Source organism: Mya arenaria, chromosome 6, assembly GCF_026914265.1.
Source record: "Mya arenaria isolate MELC-2E11 chromosome 6, ASM2691426v1".
NCBI lineage: Eukaryota > Metazoa > Mollusca > Bivalvia > Myida > Myidae > Mya > Mya arenaria.
In genome coordinates, this window is record NC_069127.1 from 72,324,840 (window position 1) to 72,347,228 (window position 22,389).

General features: G+C 34.3%; 1 protein-coding gene across 3 annotated transcripts in view; it reads left to right on the top strand.

Moving 5' to 3' along the window:
• Window positions 1-22,389, top strand: part of LOC128237116 (uncharacterized) — an 81,682-nt gene that overhangs the window by 11,700 nt on the left and 47,593 nt on the right. For all 3 annotated transcript variants that reach the window (XM_052952337.1, XM_052952338.1, XM_052952339.1), the window contains exon 2: window positions 19,119-22,352. In XM_052952337.1, coding sequence (XP_052808297.1) covers window positions 19,137-22,352 — 3,216 coding nt within the window. In that variant the 5' untranslated portion in view covers window positions 19,119-19,136. The remainder of the gene's footprint in view (window positions 1-19,118; window positions 22,353-22,389) is intronic.

Genomic DNA, 22,389 nt, shown 5'->3' on the forward strand with positions numbered 1-22,389 from the left:
GCTAAAAATGACATATTTTTTTATACTTTCAAGACCCATAGTCTAAGCATGCATGAGCGGATCTGGCTGGTTTTCAAAAGGAACCAAGCTTTAATTGAAATCTAAATACTGTACAAGTTTCAATGAGATACAATCAAAACTGAAGACTGTATCATATTCACAAGCAATTGTTTACTGACGCAAATACATTTTTATACTTTCAAGGCCCATAATCTAGGCATGAATGGGCAAGAAATTGTTTACAGACGCACAGACGCACAAACATCATACACATTACCATCCAATAAGCTCTTCTGGCCTTTGACCTCTGGTTTCGAACCGGGGTCCCCAAAATTGCAGTCCAGTGTTGTATTCACTGTGCTAAGAAGGCTTATCCTTAACGGTTGGAATATTTCAGCTATATACCTAACTTGGTAATATCACGTGATAACATCGACTAGCCAATCACGCATAAGTAAAATATTCTACTAGGTAGACATACCTATTAATCTTTTTTAATGGAAAAATACCAAAAAACTGCGAAGTTTCAATGCATGTTAAACATCGATACCAAGTTTATGTCAGTTTTCGACAATTTTTTTTTTTTTGCTATTTCATCATACGGAGTACAGCTCCTTTTAACCTCTCCATCAAGGCAGACTATGCTGCAGCAACACAACTGCGGTCATCAAAGTGGACACCTTTAAGCTTTGATGTTTGGTATACTCTTCATCAAAGGTGTTCAAATGGATAACAATGTGTGTACAACAGCAATTCTGAATGGTGGTGATGGTTTAGAGGATAAAGAAAGTCTTAAACTGTAAATAAACAATATCTAACGGCAGTATTAATCCTTTGAATGATTTCAAATATATCCCAGCACCACTTTTTAAGAAAAATATAATAAAAAATCCAAAATATAGGAAATATAGGAGGTTTTGAAAAATATAGGAAATTTCGCAAAAATATAGGAAAATATAGGAATTGTTTGACGGCCTGTAGCCTATGATAATTCACATTTTTAAGCTACTGTTTCTCTTGACAATGATACCGGTGTTAATGTGTACATACCCGGCCTCTGCATCTATGAGCCAAGTATTTTGTTTGTAGCTTACGACGAAGTTATAATTTTCAGCCTGAATTGGTCTTTGTTTACATTTTCGCCGGGCGAACATTCTTCACTTGTTTAATATTACAGTCAGGGATTCTAAACTTTTGGAACCTCAATCGGTCCGGACCCGGCGACCCCCCTCCCCCCCCCCCCCCCCCCCCTCAAAAAAGAAAGACATGTTCAAAGTTCGGATTATATAGAAATGTCACACATTTTCGCGACGTCTTTTCTGTCAATATTTTTTCGCAATGTGGCAATTCGTAAGAGGGCTCTAGAGCCAGCATAGCCAATTCAGATAGTCATTGATACAAGCTCAATTCATATGAGATTCTCATCTAGTTCTGTGGAGTTTCTAACAAGAACGACTGCGATCGTAATTAACTGTGGCCTGCGGGAAGTGGGCAGACGACAAAAAGTGAAACAGTATTATGATTTATTTGCTTAATGCTTCTACAGTGGGTCAACATTCAACTGATAATCTTGAATAATAATATATATCTAGATTTATTTTGGGGGTTCAAGCTTTAAGTGTGATATCGACAGCGATTTTTTCATTACTGCGAATTAAAATGACTTAAGCGGGGCACTCAGCTGTCGCTGTTGATATCCTATATATGACTGACAAGGTTAATTAATTCGGATTTTTAATGCTCTCGTGGATTAACAATGACAAATGCATTTATCTTTAAAACCGTTTTTAACCAGTATTGGTTCTTTATTACAATTTAAATTTAACAGTTTGGTAATTAACAAACGTATATATCATGTAATGATCGACGACGAAATATATTTTGCCATGTGAAAATATAGACCGATTTTAACACTTAATCAGGATAGCTGCAAGCACATAATTAACACACAGTTTGTATAATTGTGTCTTCTGCGACCTACCACTACACGTGATTGGACCGATTGCAAGCGTGTGCTAATTATCAGATAGGCTATAGAGTGATCAGCGTAGCGGAAAAAGCAAGGCTCTAGAGTGATCAGCGTAGTGATGGTAACTAAGACACTTATATGACCTATTGGGGGTAGTTTTGAATGGTTGAATGACCCATGAATGTTTGTGTATAACAATTTCTACAACTTTTACTGACTTAGTCGTTTTGGACCGAAATTATAAAAAAATGAGAAAATTTCGGACCTGGCTTGGTCAAAATCGGTCCAGACCGGCAAATTTTTAGAACCCCTGATTACAGCATACTTATTTTGTCAAATCTCATTTATTATGTTTAAGGCAATGTATTATATGGCTGATATACATGTTCATGTTAATGTAAAATATAATTTTGGCTAGTTTAACTGATTTATAATGACTTTAATGACCCTTTGTCATCAAGCCACTGTGGATGCACCTTCGTGTCCGAAATCGATAACTTCCTGGCAGCTCATTTCTGGATTTAACATCTTTAGACGCATACATTGATGCCATTTTTGCTTCGACTGATGTTGAAGCAATAACACTAAATTCGGGTCGTTTTTTTGTAGAGGAATACTTTCGAAGTAACATTTAGTTTTATTTCCGCATAATCGACGCCATATTGTATGACTTTAAAAACTACACCCTATAGTACAGAATAACAATAGGCAGAAGGTTACACACCACCATTGTCATTTCCTCTATAATTCAATGTGAAATGATTATTTATTTTTAGACAACATTAAAAGGCATTTCGAGCGAATGCAGACTATGATAAACATATATATTCTTAAAGAACAAGCTTTAAATTACCTTTTAAGCCAATACAAGGGGGGGGGGGTTCAAATTATTCCTAAGAAAAATATCTCCACTTGAAAAACAATCTCTAAAAATTGCGTAATCCGCCATGACAGTTCTTCCAAAATGACCTTTCAACTATAGGGCAGCAGTTTATGCTTAAATCTCTATTCTAAATGACAAATCAAGCAATAATAGATACTCTAGGTATAAAAGTTTCAGGAATAATGATATTTTTGATTTACAGTGTATTGAGAATGTGAAAACATGTCTATCAGTCATAAAAAAACATTATGTTTTATTGAGAATTTTCCACACAACGGAAGTACATATGACGCAATGGTGACGTCATACCATAACGTTGACACACTAGACTGGCACCCTACGTTACTTTTTGGTAAAAAGCTGTTTGAAGAAAAGAGAATGAGGTTACCAGTCTATGACACACTGGGATAGTTATAATCCGAATAACTTACTCAAACAAATTCATTAGTTCGATTAATGCGTATGATTTATTTCTTAATAGCTTTCATTCATAAAATATGTTCTTTGCCGGGTCAGTCTTGAATGCCGGGATATGTGTGACGTCACACGGGATGCAAACGTGTGGCGTACATGTAGCTTACTATTGGTTGTAGGGTAAAATGACTTCGCATGTAAATGCTATATTTTCATTATTTTGTTCAATAAAACTCATCAAATTGCAAGTACAACTATACTTAGAGTAACATGCAATGTTTTGTCATAAAAATAACGCGTTAAATACACATAAGTAAGTACTTGACGCCCCACATTCACGTAAGTAGTTCTGTTGCTACGCATGTGGTGTGTATTAATATATTCATGTTCAATATGTCGTGTCAGGCGACTAGTCGCGTTTCTGAAAACCCGCTCTCTAAAGACTGTCGGCTTGCAGCCGATAGTCTAAACATATCCATGCTGAAGTCCCTATATGCAAATGTTAAGGCGTGTGTTAAAGATATGAATGATATATTATATTTTAAAAATTTATATATCTCTTGGAGTGAAACAAGGGGAACCTCTATCTCCTCTTTTATCTATTTTTGTTTTTAACGACATTCGAGAATCTTTAGATTTTGAAAATCTTACCAATACTGATATATCAAAGCTGTATCTATTTATAATACTGATTGGAGATGTTCACAACCGACCCTTAATGCCATTAAGCCTTGCTTGATGCAATACATAATACTCACGCAAGTTGGGTCTTAAAATTAATGTCGAAAAACTAAAATATGTAAAATTTGAAACAATTGAATCGTTTTGTTTTGTTCATAAATACTAAATAATGATGCTGTCGAAACAGTGGATAGGTTCTGTTATTGGGTATAAAATTCAATTTCAATGGGAGTTTTGTTAACGCAATTAATGTACTGAAGGTCAAGCCTTTTAGGCATATAATCACTTATATCAATTTTTGGGAGAGTTAAACTTGACGTTAACACGAAACTTCATTGTTTGACGCTACGATGCTCATATCCGTATGTATGGTTGTGAGCGTTGGGATATCTATGACATAAAATAAGTGGATAAATTCCAACTTAGATGTTGTAAACGCATTCGTGGGGATCGCTCTCAAACTTCTAATGCTGCTGTACTTGGGGCAATAGGACGATTTCCATTATCATTGTTTAATAAAATCAGGGCACTTAAATTTTGTTGCAAGATCAAATATTCGCCAACCTTTCTGAAAAACAATATATATTCTGAATAAGTTAATGATGTTAGTTTTGTTAACTGCAATGCTTAGTATAACTGCTCTAAATCTGAAAAGAATGCAAAGCATGTCGACATAAATATCATATATTCTTTTTTTTCACTATAAATTTTGCACAATATACATAAGAATATAAATTGCGTCAGCTGTTAGACAAATTTTTCAAAATCCAAATTGCGCAAGTAAAATAGCATCATCAGATTCACAAAATGACTCGATGGTCGTATTATTTTTTTTGTAAATACTTTTGAAACACAACAAACAAGTGTAACATAACATTTTAAATGAAGAGGAATAATAACACCTTATGTCCACATTCCTCGTAAAGCAACCGAACAATGAAATGCTATTGAATATATCACAAAAGTGATTTGGTAATATGTCAACACATTAATTAAAGTACTCGTTTAAAATACTATTTATTTGTCCATAAATTCTCAATATTCTTCACTATGTCGATAAGCTAAGTGAACATGCTTTGTATTTTCTATTCCCTTTGTTGAACAGACAATGGTAATTGAACCTCAGATGTACATATACCATGTCTTTTCTTTTCGCTCGTGTTGAAAAGGCAATGGAAAGGAAGCTCATATATCGTACCCTATTCTAATATGTCTCTATCGTGATTATTAAATAATAATTTACCAATTCCTTCCTTATGAGAAAATGTAATATTGTGTTAGCATACTGTTAGATAAACTATCGTCACTTATCCTCTCTTGCATACATTGAATATGTAATTATTTAGAATACAGGGCAATTTATGTAGATATAATATATGTAAAGTCAAGTTGTATACTAATATTTATGGAAATTAGATCCTGTAAGTCAAATCAATGTGTATGATAATGTTAATGTAACTGTACTTACTTGTTAAATAAGCATGTCTGCATTAATCGAAACTTAGACTATCTTACCTAAAAATGTGCTACTTTTTGATAATTAACCGAACAACAAAAAAGCGCTTTCTACGTATATGACGTAAACCATTCCTTTATGTAAACCTAATCTATTAATATTTATAGAATACTTACTTCCTTTTTTTAAGAAAAAAGATAATTTGTATCAATCATTATTGTTCATATGGATATCACTATATGTACTATTGATGTCAGAGGACTTGGTAATAAAGAAAAAAGAATGCCAATATTCCAATGGTTAAAAGGACGAAATTCGATTTTCTATCTTTAACAAGAAGTACATTTTCATGATAAATACAAAGATCAGTGGGAAAAAGAATGGAAAGGGCTCTGTTTTTAGTGGTGTATCGACAAACAATAAAAGGTGTTGGAATTCTTATACATCCAAACTATACTTGGTGAAATTAAAACGTATCAAAACAATACAGGAAGAATATTGAAAATTGAACTCTCAATCAACTCTAAAGAGTTTAGTATTATTAATATATACGGACCTAACACAGACGATATAAAAGTTTATAAAAATCTTCACGACATTATACATAATAACTTTGACGAACGTATAATAATAGGTGGCGATTTTAACACTACTATTGGTTTTAGACAAGAAGAACGGCAACCAAAATAGACGTCGGACGTTTATGAAAAGTATGAGTGAAACATTTAATTAAATTGACATATGGCGTATAAAACACACCGACAAAAACAATTAACATGACACTCAAACTCAAAACCAAGTTTACATTGTCGATAAGATTATTTTTAATATCGGATTTCATTCAAAATCTTTTTACTGATTGTCGTATATTTGATAGTTTACGACCTTGTTCAATCGAAAACAAAAGAGGACCATGATATTTTAAATAAAACAATAGCTTACTGTTCATGTCTGACTTTAAAGAAATAATTAAAAATATAATCACACATACTTTGAATACAAATGAAGACGCACTCCCAGAAACTTTAAAAAGTGACTCGAGCGAGGAAAGACACAACTTTTAAAGAATAGCCAAAACTATCATCATCCAATGACAAAGGATGTTGCTAAAAGTCAAGCCAATACATGGCCAATGAAATCGAGACGATTAATCCGGACGCAGGGGACGCTGGCCCTAAATATATCATTGTCTGGCTAAATCTAAATTATCAGTTAAGCCAGGCATTCTGTATACTTTACAATTTAAAGTTTCGCAAACATCTTTAGACTTAGTTATTGGTTATCAAGAAATATAATTCAACTGACTTATTGATAATAACAATTCTACACGCATTGTATACTATAATATAAAGTTTGACAACACTCTTTGAAAAGAGTAATAAATGTCATGAAATAATTCGGCTTAAGATTTGGCATCCCTTTAAGACAACACAGCCTAACTGATTATCAAATTTTCTGTTGTACTTCAAGCGCCAAATTGTATGTTTCTAGAGGACAAAATATTCTAAAATATGAAGCATGAAAAAACTAATGATATTTGGTAAAACGTCATTACACAAAAACGAAACATTATTTTACAGCATAACACTATTCCTCTCTCTTGTTTTTACTTTATTCCCGAGTTGTAAGACACGGGGAATGCACAACATATGTAAATATAAAAATGCCCAAAACACCACCATTTTGACTAATTGTGTTTATTATCTCTTATGGATTAATTTGAGCTTCTATGGTTTTTAACAAAAATGTTTACGAACAATTTCTGTTATGTCGAACATAAAGTGGCATTTTACCTACAGGTTTAATTAAAGCTGTCCAAAGAGCAAAGATGCATTTAAACATTACACGTGATATACATAATACATAATACACAAGTGTCTTTTGTAGATGCAACAGTCCAAAATATTTGTAAAGCAATAGTATTATCTGGTTCAATGGAATTAACAGATATCCATGTTTGGCATACAAATTGACTGAGTATAAAGAATGCATGATATGACGAATTCGTTTAGCTGCTAGAGGATCAACTCTAACAGTGGATCGTGCATTATTCTTTTGATAAGTTAATTTATTTTCCAAATGAAAATCATCCCAGTCAAATGATAAAATGGGTGTCCACAGTTCTTGAATTGAAATGCATTAAATGTTCTGTTGAAAATATATAGAATAATAGACACAAAGACACATGAAAATCCATTTTGTGAGCTCAAGAACAATTTGAGGTGATCTATTCCTGAGTCTTCATGTACATGTTTTAACTAACAGAACCGTCACAATCACAAATGACATAATCACAAAAGCTAAAATGTAATGATGTAAAGTGAAGCAAAGTTGTTCCCAAACATAATTTGATGGCGTGGGTGTGGTTTCAGGCTTATTATATATGAAAGAAGGTACAGTGGCAGTTTAAACTTTTTGTACACCTGTATTTCGTAGAACAGACACTAACATTATGTGTTTTCTAAGTTTAAGATATATTAAGATTAAAGCAATCAGACAAAAAGCAGCAATGGATGTCGTACAATGCAAGAGAATGTTATCTGTTGAGGGCCAGTTATCTTCAAGAATAATATTCCCCGTCAACAATGGATCGGTTAAAGATTGAAACGCCATGGCATCAGTTTTAGCCGACTGTACCATCTTTTCCGGAGGTGTGCCTTTCTGTCATCGGCAATTATATTTTGCATCGTATGATTATAGATGTTGAATTGAGGCACAATCACAGAGAATGGATTTTCAAATAAAGAATTACTATCAATATTTTGTAATTATGTATCATTAAACAATTGTTGGAGCAATGCTAAATTAACGGGATGCAACCTGCTAGTTGTGTTTTGATTACATGTAGATAATCTTTGAATAAGATAAATGGTATAGACTCTGAACATTCACATGGCACATGTTTAATACATAAGTTACAGCCTATAACAATTCTCTGGCCAGTTCAAATTCAACAATATCTATATACCACCATCGTTGTGAGAGATAATGGCAAAATCTCAGATGATAAATGGCTAAGGCCACAACAAATTGATCATTTGTTCTACAGATTTTGCCCCAAAAAAGTAGGAGCGAGCGAGCGAAAAAAAATTAAAATATTTATTTTTAAATTTAAGGCAATTCAGAGGCGAGCGCAAGGCGAAAAATTATTATTTTTTAATTTTTTATTTCTTACCAAATTTATCATGCAATATGTCAAGAAAAGCTTTTTAATTGCAAACATAGGTTCTTAGTTTAAATATAAATGAAAAGGTTTTGATTGTATCACATGAAAATCTGTCTCAATATATAACAAATGGCAATAAGATCCAGTGCTTTACTATTAACTTCAATTTAAACCTGGATATATTATAAAGACAACATTCCTCATAGTAACGTGCAATTATTCGAAGACCAATAAGAAAACTATTTTATTCATTCCGTAACTTACTATCACAAAAAAAAAACATTTCAGACTAGTAAGAGTAATTCATCATTTGAGCATTTCCAAATATTGGGTCAGGTCTATATTTGAACCTCTTGAAGCAAATGATAAAATTGTAGTGACTTGACATTGCAGAAGATCGCAAATGTAAATAACACAGAGAACATTTCTAAAAAATGACACTGCGGATTAAATTGCGGGACAACATAATTGAAGCAGTATTAAAAAAATCTGCAAATGTGGCACCGGTCATTATATTAGAGCAGGTGGTGGGATAAAGATGTTTCCCTTTCAAGACCTCGCCTTTACCACAAACCTATGGTTTATAGGTCCGTGCCTTGAACAAAAATTCATGACACCCTCCATAGCTTCAATGCCCGTAAGAAACAGGCCACTTTAATAACAGGCCACTTGACTACAAATCGATCAAAGAAAACAAGTGGATAAGAACAAAAAAATGAGAAAATTCAGTCAATTTACTTATAAAAGGTTTTATTTTCTGAATTTACTGATGTTATTTTTATACTGTACATGTACATGTATGTGTGATGCACTAGTCAATTGTAACCTCGGCCCCCAAGGTCCGGGGAATAGCGGGGACTTTGACTTTCGGTCCAGCCAACACCGGGTAAATCCACACGGCCCATTCCCCCGGCTATCTCCGGTATACCCCTGGTGCAATTTAGAATTTAAAATATAACTCACGAAAACATGTTCATTTGTTGTAAGTCGAGTGTCGGTGTATTTTAATATAAGTTTTGCACTCAAAATCTGATTTAGTTATTATTTAACACTATATTTTGTGTACAAAACAATGAATTACTTAAAACACACATAAATATTTATTGCCTTCGACGCTGTGAAACTGTTGTTGTTTACTGAAGACTATAATCCATTGACTTTGACACTGATTTTCAATTAAAAATGTGGATTTTACATTTACGAAAACTGAAAGTATCCTGCAAATTAATACCGGAAATAAATACAACGGTGCGTCCTGCAAAATATTCCCGATAAAAAAGACTGTCAACAAATATCGGCTGTTTTGCGGTTACCTGGACCTGATTTTGTCCTGACACGAGGAAAGTTTGCTCTCGGAGAATGTAAAGCATGGAAATACCTTCAAAAAAGGCGAAGTCGACCTTGCAGGTTTAAATTTTAAGAAAATAAACTTCAGAACATAGAGGAAATTCAGAAGTAAAAAAAATAAATAATATGCGCGGCCAAATAGTATGTGCGGGCGCAAAAAAAAGTTGTTTTTTTATTTTGTTTTCGTTTTTCGAATTTTAGGTGCGACAAATCCGACGAACAAATGATCAATTTGTTGTGGCCTAATCAAAAGTCTGAAGTTACAGTTTGCTTTTATCAGGCGTTTATCATCTTTGAATAAATCAGAAATACAAGTATCATATGTAATTAAGTACAGGGATTTATCGAACGTACACATCTTAGATTTGCCTGTTTTGCAGTTATTTAAATAAATCATATCAAAAGTGCCATAGTACTGTGAATCACTAGTAATTGCCAAAAGCTGTGGTAAGTCTAACAATTGATTTACATGATCTGAAGTATTATCAATAGGAACTGGAAGAGATATAATCTTAAACAGGGACAATGGCTAATTAAATGTAGTAATGTGGACTTTAACAGATATGAAAGGCGTTGAGCCTTTGCGTGTAAACATAGTGTCGACATTTATATAAACTTTATGAGGGTTTTTATAGACTAAGTTGTAGCCACTAAATTTATCATGCAACAATCACTGAATATCAAACAAAGTGGTTGCCATCACAGATGAAGAAACCAAATGAGGTAACAGTTTATCCTCAACTAAATCATAAATGCTATCAAGAAGTTCGTTAAGCAAATGTTTCCTAGACTTCTGAATATGTGTGGCAATTAAACACTCATTTTGAATGATATTTCCAAGTTACCGAAAGTCTCATATAATTGCGTTTGAATATGCTTCATTGCCATTTCATTCTCTTTCATTCTTTTCACAATATTCCCAATCCTACTGTCCATCGTGTGCATATATGGACTAAGATTTGTAACATGTTGCTGTATATTTACAGTAACACTTCATTCCTTAACGATGGTTGTTGTTTATCAATTTCACATTATTTCTGTATAAAGTACAATGGCATTTCCCATCGAAATCGCGTGCGTTTGTTCGAAAGTTCTGTCCTGTCATTGGGCGCAATAATACTGATTGCTTTCCTTCCGCGAAAGTTCACGTTACCTCACCCACCGCCACTGTCGTTTCATCCAAATTGAATGTTAACTTGAAAGAAATGACAGTGCACTTGCTGATTTTTCCAACACCGTATTTCATCATAATTCATACACCAACTGATTCGTCAAAATAACGCCCAAGGCCACAACAAATTGATCATTTGTTCTACGGATTTTGCCCAAAAAAAGTAGGAGCGAGCGAGCGAAAAAAAAAATACTTTTTTTTAAATTTAAGGCAATTCAGAGGCGAGCGCAAGGCGAAAAATAAAATAAAAATTAAAAAGTTTATTTCTTACTAAATTTATCATGCAATATGTCAAGAAATGCTTTTTAATTGCAAACATAGGTTCTTAGTTTAAATATAAATGAAAAGGTTTTGATTGTATCACATGAAAATCTGTCTCAATATATAACAAATGGCAATAAGATCCAGTGCTTTACTATTACTTAAGACACTGCCGATTAAATTGCGGGACAACACAATTGAAGCAGTATTAAACAAATCTGCAAATGTGGCACCGGTCATTATATAAGAGCAGGTGGTGGAATAAAGATGTTTCCCTTTCAAGACCTCGCCTTTACCACGAACCAATGGTTTATAGGTCCGTGCCTTGAAAAAAAAATCATGACACCCTCCATAGCTTCAATGCCCGTAAGAAACAGGCCACTTTAATAACAGGCCACTTTACTACAAATCGATCAAAGAAAACAAGTGGATAAGTACAAAGAATTGAAAAAATTAAAACAGTCATTTTACTTATAAAAGGTTTTATTTTCTGATTTTACTGATGTTATTTTTATACTGTACATGTATGTGTAATGTACTAGTCAATTGTAACCACGACCCCCAAGGTCCGGGGAATAGCGGGGACTTTGACTTTCGGTCCAGCCAACCCCGTGGGGGGGGGGCATGGTTACAATTGAATGGTGCATAAATACAGACTGTTTCTGAAACATTTACAAGTCCTTCTATTTTTATCAATTACGAGTATAAAACTGAGAAATGCATTTTAGAATTTAAAAAAATACTCACGAAAACATGTTCATTTGTTGTAAGTCGAGTGTCCGTGTATTTTAATATAAGTTTTGCACTCAAAATCTGATTTAGTTATTATTTAACACTAAATTTTGAGTACAAAACAATGAATTACTTAAAACACACATAAATAATTATTGCCTTCGACGCTGTGAAACTGTTGTTGTTTACTGAAGACTATAATCCATTGACTATGACACTGATTTTCAATTAAGAATGTGTATTTTACATTAACGAAAACTGAAAGTATGCAAATTAATACCGGAAATAGATAACAACGGTGCGTCCTGCAAAATATTCCCGACAAAAAAGAATGTCAACAAATATCGGCTGTTTTGCGGTTACCCGGACCTGATTTTGTCCTGACACGAGGAAAGTTTGCTCGCGGAGAATGTAAAGCATGGAAATACCTTCAAAAAAAGGCGAAGTCGACGTTGCAGGTTCAAATTTTAAGTAAAAAAACTTCAGAAAATAGAGGAAATTCAGAAGTAAAAAAAAATAAAAAAATATGCGCGGCCAAATAGTAGGTGCGGGCGCAAAAAAAAAAGTTTTTTTTTTTTTTTTTCGTTTTTCGAATTTTAGGTGCGGCAAATCCGACGAACAAATGATCAATTTGTTGTGGCCTAAATAACCAAAAAAGTACTCTGAAAAATACCCTTGTTCTTTTTGTTTTAATAAGAACATGTCATTGCATTTCCTGTGATACATTTTACAAATCCAAAATCAAGTTAAGTCTAAATACAGTTGCATATGATGTTAAACTGATTCAGGTAGATTTATATAAGTCGTTTACTTTTAACTAAAAGCAGGGTTATTTATTATTATGAATGATCGTCATATTAAAGTATGTTTTAATTATATAAGAAATTAGATTTATCCATATAATGTTTGTACTTAACGCGGATGAATAAATAGTATGTATTCCGACATTTTCCCAATGTCCATTAGAGGTTCAGTTGAAGATGGGGTTAAAATGGGTTTAAGGGCAATTATTTTGAACAATCTTTCTTATTATATTGAAAAAAGGAAAAAATATTTTTCGCTCTTCGCTTGCTTCGGTTTTTATGAAAACTGACAAAAAATTGTTTTTATTTTTTTTTCGCTCGCTCGCTCCAATTTTTTTGGGCAAAAATCCGAGGAACTAAACATTAATTTGGTGTGGCCTAAATAAAAAATATTTGTTAAATCGAAATAAGTAATGGGTCGATTTCAATTTAAATAAAATCTAAAACAATAAACCCTTCATTAAAGATGAATTCATACTCACAAATAAGATTTACCACAATTAATACTAATGTATAAATTTTAAAAAGGATGAATAAATGCAAAACACAATGAACTTTATAATTGATACCGAGTTAAATTTGAATGAAAGGTGAAAATAACACGGTATTTCTACCTTAAGAGACGAAAGTAGATCACAGTAAATAGTTTAGCACTCACTTATCATTTAACATTTTTGCCTTTTCAGCTATTAAATACACGGTTACAATCTTGTTATCAGTATTTAATATTTATATTGCATTATTCAGTAAGCAGTTAAATTCAAAATGTATGTTTGTTATACATGTGTATGTATTGATTTGTAATAAGGGTGTCACTTTAAGCATATTTCAATACGTATACTAAACATGAATTCATTTGATAGAAATAAATGAGTTATGAGGGGGATTTCACTTTGCACGTGGATTCCGTGAAATCCGAGTGATCGTAAACCCCGGAAACCGGCCTTGCTGCAATTGCCAATAAAGTCGAATTTTGATTTTACACCGTCAAATTTAATTTTTACATAGTATATCTTGTGATGCACAAGAAATGTAAGACCACTAGGCTCTACTGTTTTAAATAGAAAATGGGTGTGGATTTTTCAAAAAAGAACACAAATCAAGAACGACATCTTTTCCGAGAGTACAAAAATCGTTGAAAATAAAGGCATGGTATTTATGCCACAAGCTATAGTTTACTGACTTTACGGTCAGCTGTGAAAATAAACGGTATAAAAAGAGTAATCATAGCATGGTGTCGGAATTAAATCCCAGAAAAGGGCGTTGAAGTAGCTATGTGTCGCCTGCAAATACATAAATAATAAGTGAAATCCAATTGTTTTATCAAACACTACCCATACATAAATGACTTGTACAATGTAGACGAATTTAATACTGACTTCATCTAAAAGTGGTATTGTATTGTACATACATAATACATGTATGATATTATAAATAGCCATGACAGGCACACCGAATCAACGATGTCACAAAAAAAAGATTACTCTTATTTCCATTGTGGTTATTTGTTTTGCGGCATGGCATAGGGAGGCATTGCATATGAGCCCGGAAAATTAACATTTGTTTTAATGAAAATTTATAGTGTATTTTTTACGTGTTCCACGAACCGTCTACTCTAATAAGAATTTGTGTATTTAATATTATTGTTATGGTTTTAATATTGAATGTCTAAACTAAGCTTGTAAAGAATGAATTTTTATATTATCAATGGTTTATAAACTTGACACCCCTAGCCAATAATGTAAGTTATATATAATGGTTTCACCCATAGGGTTTGTTAAAATGGATCATTCCGTTTCGGTCACGTGATGTTAGGGTATATAACCAGTGAAATGAATAGAAATGGTCAGTAGTAGAGTGGCGGATCTGTGGTCTAGTACGTGGTAATACACTTGACTATCAATCCAGGGGTCGCAGGTTCGATTCACCGCCGCATCACTTAAAATACTAATTGTCTTCCGGGGGAGTAAAATGGGTTACATTCTGCCTGTGCACTATGCTCCAAAGACCTAAAATGACTAACAATCTTTTAACGGAGCATTAGCCGAATGGGCAAGGCCCGAGTGCGAGTATAAATAAGCTTACACACCACCGCAATGGTTAGTTCGTATCTCGACGCCGATGGGAGAACATCACGTTTATATATAGCGAAGTAACTTTGTGTACTTAACTATTGGGGACTAGGAAATTTAAAGTGGAGCTTTGCGCTACAGCTTCTTGTTTTCATGTTCGTACAAATTTGGGGTTCCTTTCTGGCCTCTTAGTAAGCCTGTGCCATTGCGATACAGACGGAACAGGTCAATGGTTTGATTCCCCGTACAAGCTATACATTTAGAGCTGTGGGTTTCACTGATATATTGTGAGATTGGTTAATAAGTGTATTGTATGCTGGTCTTGTAAGATAAAGCATAGGTGTTGTAGTGATTCTGTTTGTGCGTTCTTGGTTTGGGGAAAATTAAACATTGATTCTTGAACCTTACTTATTATGTCAAATAATTTTGTTTTGTAAGCAATCATTGTTAATCGCGTGTATATATAATTGATTTCATACTTAAGTTTTGGGACAAAGCAGTCAGAGAATAGGTTGGTAGTTTAATCAGTTGAGGTAGCGTGTCTGAGCTAGCTAGGGAAGAACCGTTACAAAATTATTGAGCGCACATCCACAGAAGGACCGTTACACCTTTACTGAAAATTTAGTTACATCAACCGAAATTGTAGCGCCGACATGTTTCAGGTGCCGAATTAGTTTTGGTTAAAACGTCCCCAAATTTTGGGTCGCCATTTTTTAATGAAAACCATTCTTGTACAGTAGTGGTTGTAAAGCAAGGTCTATTCGATTAGAGCTATAACTGTTAGTCTGGTGATTGGTGCTCATTGACACTCTACACATCAAGGTTTATGTAAGTCCATTTCATGATTTGAATGGACAGCATAAAGCAGTTTTCAGTTGGCACAGACACAAAAAATCCACTAGGGTTATATAATTTTCAAGAGAAACTTTCCCAAAAACACTTCGTCATGAAAACTGTAACAGACATAAATGTTGTACTTAATAAACGAACCGTAAGCATATCACTGCGTTCTGCGCAAAGAATAATCATTTTTACTTCGAAATGACACAACAATTTTACTGGTTATTCCAAATAGTAGCAGGAATCCGATTAAAAATATACACACTTTCGCCAAAATTTCGACAGACACAGGTCTTTTCGACTAATTCTACTGCTGTTATGAGCGCCTGAAACGATCATGATGGTATCATTGTATCATCGGGATTATTTCAGGCGCTCACAATTTCAATTTAGCTTTTCAGGTGTCCTTTTATGACAATAGAACATGGTTTTGCCAAATTGTAGTATGTATGAGGCTCTACCTGGTGTATTGAATTAAAGATAAACGACAGGCGAGGAAAAGAAAAAAAAGAAAACATCAAAAAGGCAGTATGAAGTGAAATTGAAAACATGTTATATATGTACAGCAGAGAATAAATAAAATTATCATGTGTCACATTTTGTGTAATATGTTTCAATAAAACATTTCTATATCAAATCATGTGTCATTTTAAGTATTAAAAATTACATGCATCATTTCTGGCTGGTAAATATTTTCGTGGGTATGTAAATTAAAAAGACAAGAGGTTGCTTGAATAGCTAGTTAATTCCAAAGGTAAATTTCCCAGACTGCTTATGACTTGGGACCTCCACATACACTGACACTTTTTAATATGTCGGCAGATTTTAACATTCTAGATATCTGTTTCACATAATGATAAATTTCGAAATGCTACTGAAACACAATCTTGAGCCACTTACATTTAATATTTGTTTGATAGATTTTCCTGTCAAATCCTTCCCGAAATAGCCTGTTGAGATGTTTAAAAACCTAGTGAAAAAGTGCTAATGTTAGAAATATCATATTTGCAAATTAAAAATAAAAATAATAATAAGGGGTACAATCTATGACCTTAGGTTTGAGAAGGGGCATATGTTACAATGTATCCCATCCAAAACAAGCTTCAATTGACGTCATATATGGATTGGGGATTTATTAGATTGGATGTTTTTGTCATTTTCAAAGAACTGGCTTCAGAGAAGCGGTTTTGGCAGTGTTGCAGGTTTTTATTGAATTATTCAAATTTGTTTATCAAATACTAAAGCTGTTTACAATTTTGATATTGATAACTGCAGCTCAAGCTGCTATTGTCAAGTCACACAGTGTATAATATAGGGGCCCCAAGAGGGTACTTACACCATTCTGATTTGCTAGTTACAGGTAATGTGAAGCAATTTCCAGCAAATCAATTTCACGGCTGCTTTTAAAGAGACTGTACACCAGATTGGCAACAAAAAAAGTTTTTCTTCTGTAACGAGCCCCAGGACAATTATTTAAGAGAATGTGTTACGCTTTGCTATCATAATTGTAAAAAGAGTACCAAAATGTAAAATAAATTGTGTCGGAGACCGGGTTCTAACCCGTGTCGCCAAAATTGCAGTCCAGCGTCGTATCCACTGAGCCACGACGGCTTACTTTTTCCGTATGACATAACTAAGCTATAGACCTAGGTCGGTAATATCACGTGATAACACCGACTAGACAATCGCGCACAAGGAATGAATTATACTAGTTAGTCATACCCAGTAATCTTTTTTAATGGAAAAAATATGAAAAAAACTGCTTAACTTAAATACATTGTAAACTATGTGGTACTTCAGTTAGTAAGTTTCAATACATTATACACATTAATACCAAGTTCATGTCAGTTTTCGACAATTTTCTTTTTTTTCTTGCAAATTGATAATCTGGTGCACAGTTGCTTTAAGTGGTTATTTTTTATCTTCTTTTTTTAATTGACTGATTATAAGGCTATAATAAGACAATCTTATTTAATTTTAAGCATTTACCAAAAATTTAAACCGTAAAATTTACAAATCAATCAATATTTTAATTTTTTTATGTCAAATTATTGATATATCACTTTCCATTTGAGTGAATTTTGGTGTGCAACTAGCAAGACAACATTGTTTGTAAACAATGATTATTGTTTGTATCAGTCATTTTAGGAAAACTTAAGCTACTATTAGATATATGCAAATAAGATGAACATGCATGCGCAGTTTGCTGCACGTGATGACCCCCCACTTGCAAGTTTAGGTACAAAATAACAAAAATAACATGAAACATTCCAGTGTTTTTTCTTCCGATGTTGGAAAAAGACATTTTGGGAAAGCTTTTCAATTATCTTTGAATGTGGAAATTATTAAAAATGAGTTTCTTTTCCCCTTTAGAAGACCTGAAAGAGCTAAAATATCAATCCTTGGGGTGTAAATATTTAGTGTAATAAATCATGACAGATAATAGTTCATACTGATCTCTGAATGTGATGAAAATCATTTATTTCTGAATTCAATTCAACAAATCAAAAATCCGCATTCCGTGCCAAAAAAGCTAAGATAAAAGCACAGCGGTATTGGCCCAAAATCGCGCAGCTTAAATGGAATGTTAAATAAAAATTACTAGTGTCTAGATATGAACTTCAGCTTTTGATATTCTAGTTACCATATAATTTGATTGCATTATCTTCTGATGAAGATCTAAATAAAGTACATGAAAAAGCAATTTGTCTCAAACTGCCTTGTGTCCTAAACCGCTTCTCAACCAGTATGATCCTTCTGTATTTGATGGAAACATTTTAGGAGAGAGGGAGGGGTGTACCCTAGCCTTTTGTACCCAATTACAAATGTGTAATAGTAGTCAAAAAGCTTGTCATTAATGTTCACCATGATGAAATGGTATGTCACACACAAGACCAAGGTCCGAATCACAAAGGTCAAGTTTAGGAGTCTAAGGTTGAACTGGTCAATGTCAAGGCTCTATCTTGACCATGCATTATAGAATTTTCAAAAAGATTGCCATGACGTTTCACCATAATGAGGTTAGGTGTTTTGCGCAAGACCCAGATCTGTATTTAAAGGTGAAGGTCACTCTGAGATGGAATGTTTAAATACTGATGATTGGACTGGTCCAGAATGTATCATGACCATGCATTATAGGATTTTCACAAAAAAAGGTTGACCATGATGAAGTGGAGTGTGGCAGAATCCATATATTGTAGAACTCTTGCATTTGTATGGAAGAGCATTATGTCTCTCTATCAAAGGTTCATTCAACGGGCTTGACATGTGGCATTTGGCATCTAGTGTATATGTTTAAATAATGTTTTTGCTTGTTTTTACAGCGACTGGAAAAAACGAAAATGGGGCAATCCTTTTCCCGTCGACGTAAAGCTAAATGGCATCCTAAATCGTTCAAAATAAAAAACTGCAAAAATGTGACCATACATGTTAATTCAAACAAGGGTAAAGAAAACTATCAGACACATGATTTCTGCACTACATGTCTAAATGGAAAAAGGAATAAAAGGCAAAATGTTAAGCACAAACACAGAAAGTGTGCACACAACAGTCAGTTTTCAATTTTGCAAGATGAAAACTTATATGATTATGATACTGATAAGTTTTCAACATCTGATTTGTCAGCAAAGGAATCACTCGACAATAACTTACAAGCAATACCAATACTACATCAAAGGAATGTTGAAAAAAGATCATTGCATCCAGTTCAGGTAAACACTGAAGACAAAATACAAATACAAGAAAAATCAAACTTGGTATTTGCAAATGAACCAAGTTTTTGTTTTGGCTCAGAAGATATATCTCTTACAACCTCAAGAGATTCTGGTTATAACGATAACTCATTGAACACTGATTTATATGGTATTCATTCAGATTATTATATTCAGAATCAAACAGAAGCTTCATTTATTGAGAGAAATAATGATAGGTCTGACATAAATAGTAGGCCATCATTTGGGAAAAAAGAGAATAGAGTTGAACACATTGATCAATATGAGGATAAGAATATGATTGAAGGCAAAATAGCTTGCAAAGAAAAATGCAGTAACCATGACAATCATAGCGTAAGCAAACAAGAAAGCAGTCCTCCTATTAAAAGAAGTTTGAGTAATTTGGAAAGCAAATCTCATGAAAATAACAACACATGTAAACAAGATGGCAAGACTCATGAAAATGGCAACGCGTGCAAACTAGAGAACAAGACCCATGAAAATGGCGAAGAATGTAAACAAGAAAGTAATACCAATGAAAATATTGATACATGGAAACCAGAAAGCATTACTCATGAAGATAGAAACACAGGGAGAACAGAAAGCAAGACTCATGAAAGAAGCAACACATGGAAATCAGGAAGCAGAACTCATGAAGATAGCAAAACATACAAACCTGAAAGCAAGACTCATGAAGATAGCAACGCATGCAAACCGGAAAGCAACACTCAAGAAGATAGGAATGCATGCAAACCGGAAAATAAGAATCGTGAAGATAGCAATGCGTGCCAACCGGAAAGCAAGATTCATGAAGGTAGCAATGCATGCAAACCAGAAAGCAAGATTCATGAAGATAGCAATGCATGCCAACCGGAAAGAAAGATTCAGAAAGGTAGCAATGCATGCCAACCAGAAAGCAAGATTCATGAAGATAGCAATGCATGCAAACCGGAAAGCAAAATTCATGAAGATAGCAATGCATTCAAACCGGAAAGCAATATTCATGAAGATAGCAATGCATGCCAACCGGAAAGCAAGAATCGTGAAGATAGCAATGCATGCAAACCGGAAAGCAAGACGCATGAAGATAGCAATGCATGCCAACCGGAAAGCAAGATTCATGAAGATAGCAATGCATACACACTAAATAGCAAGAATCGTGAAGATAGCAATGCATTCAAACCGGAAAGCAAGACTCATGAAGATAGCAATGCATGCCAACCGGAAAGCAAGATTCATGAAAATAGCAATGCATGCCAACCAGAAAGCAAGATTCATGAAGATAGCAATGCATGCCAACCAGAAAGCAAGACTCATGAAGATAGCAATGCATGCCAACCGGAAAGCAAGACTAATGAAGATAGCAATGCATACCTACTAGAAAGCAAGATTCATGAAGATAGCTATGCACGCCAACCAAAAAGCAAGATTCATGAAAATAGAAACACATGGAAATCAGAAAGCATTTCTCATGAAGATAATGACACTTTGAAATCAGGAAGCAAGGCTCAACGAATTAGCGATGATAATGATGATGAAAACAGAGCATACAAAACAGATGGAAATAAAACAGTGCATCAAAAAACTAGCTTCAAGGATAATAAGGGCAGAAGGCAAAAAACCTACTCCAAAAGGAAAAGAAAACATAATACTTGCTTATTTTCTCAGAGAAGTAGCCAATTGTCATGTGGACATGGGACAAATAAATTGCAGTCCTTGTCTTCAAGTTATTCTGAAAAAGCTGACCATGGAGTAAGTGTTCCTTCAGCACAATTGAAACAGTTTTGCAAAAATTGTAGGCACAATTTGTTGAATATGAATAAGATGTGTGATAATCATAAAGCTCAGAGAAATCCTTATCCAGAGGTTGACAATGCGAATACAGACAACAAGTTAATTAAGAGTAATTATGACTCGGGTTTACCAAGTTCAGAGGAGCATGATTCATGGTCAAGTTGGAAATCACAGCTAAATAAACTGTGCAAGCAAGAGTTAGACATGATTGTGCTAAAAGATATTGCAAGAAGAATGTATGTTGACCATTTTACAAGTTACCAAGTCTTAGGTTTGAGAACTTACTTTGACAGAGTTAACACAGGCATACCATTATCAGAAGAAGAGCAGCACCAATTTGAATGGTTGAGGTTCATTTCCTTTAACCATTATCAGGGCAATGGAAATGGCATTGTTTTGGCAAGAAATGGATTCTACCATCATCCAGAAGATGGGCCGAACTCGACAAGATGCTTTGCCTGTGGTTTTAAATATAACGAGTGGGATATGTTTGATAATGTTGATGAAATACATAGAAAACGGTCTCCAAACTGTCCCCTTCTCCATGGCAACATTGGTGAGGGCACTCGTCGGAATATCTCCATTGACTCTGACGATGTTCCCCGACGGAGACCAGTCCAGCAGCAAACTGCAGTGACCGCTGAACCCACTGGAAGAAATGTGCAGGACTCAGAACCTGTGAGGTCCACCTCATCATCATTATCATCATCAGCTGCTGCTGCAGCTACCTCCGGCGCTTCATCTGTATCCTCAGTTGCAGCTACCTCCACTGTATCATCTGCAGGCAGTTTCATTCACAGTCATCTCCCTTCTCAGTCCAGAAACCCAATAGCTACCTCACTGACGCGTGTAAGTGGACTGGGAAATTTTGGTCGTCCAGTTGCCACCACCACTCAGCCAGTTACCGTCCCCTCTTCAGCTAAACCCCAGTCTCTATTTAGTGCCCCGTCAACTTCAGCATCAGCAGTAGCTTCCTCTGCATCGGCATTTGGGGGTTTAGCTACCAGAGTAGCCGATACTCACATTAGCAGTGCAGAAGGAGACCAGCACAGTGTAAGTGTGGTATTTTTTCATTGATCTTTCTTTTTTC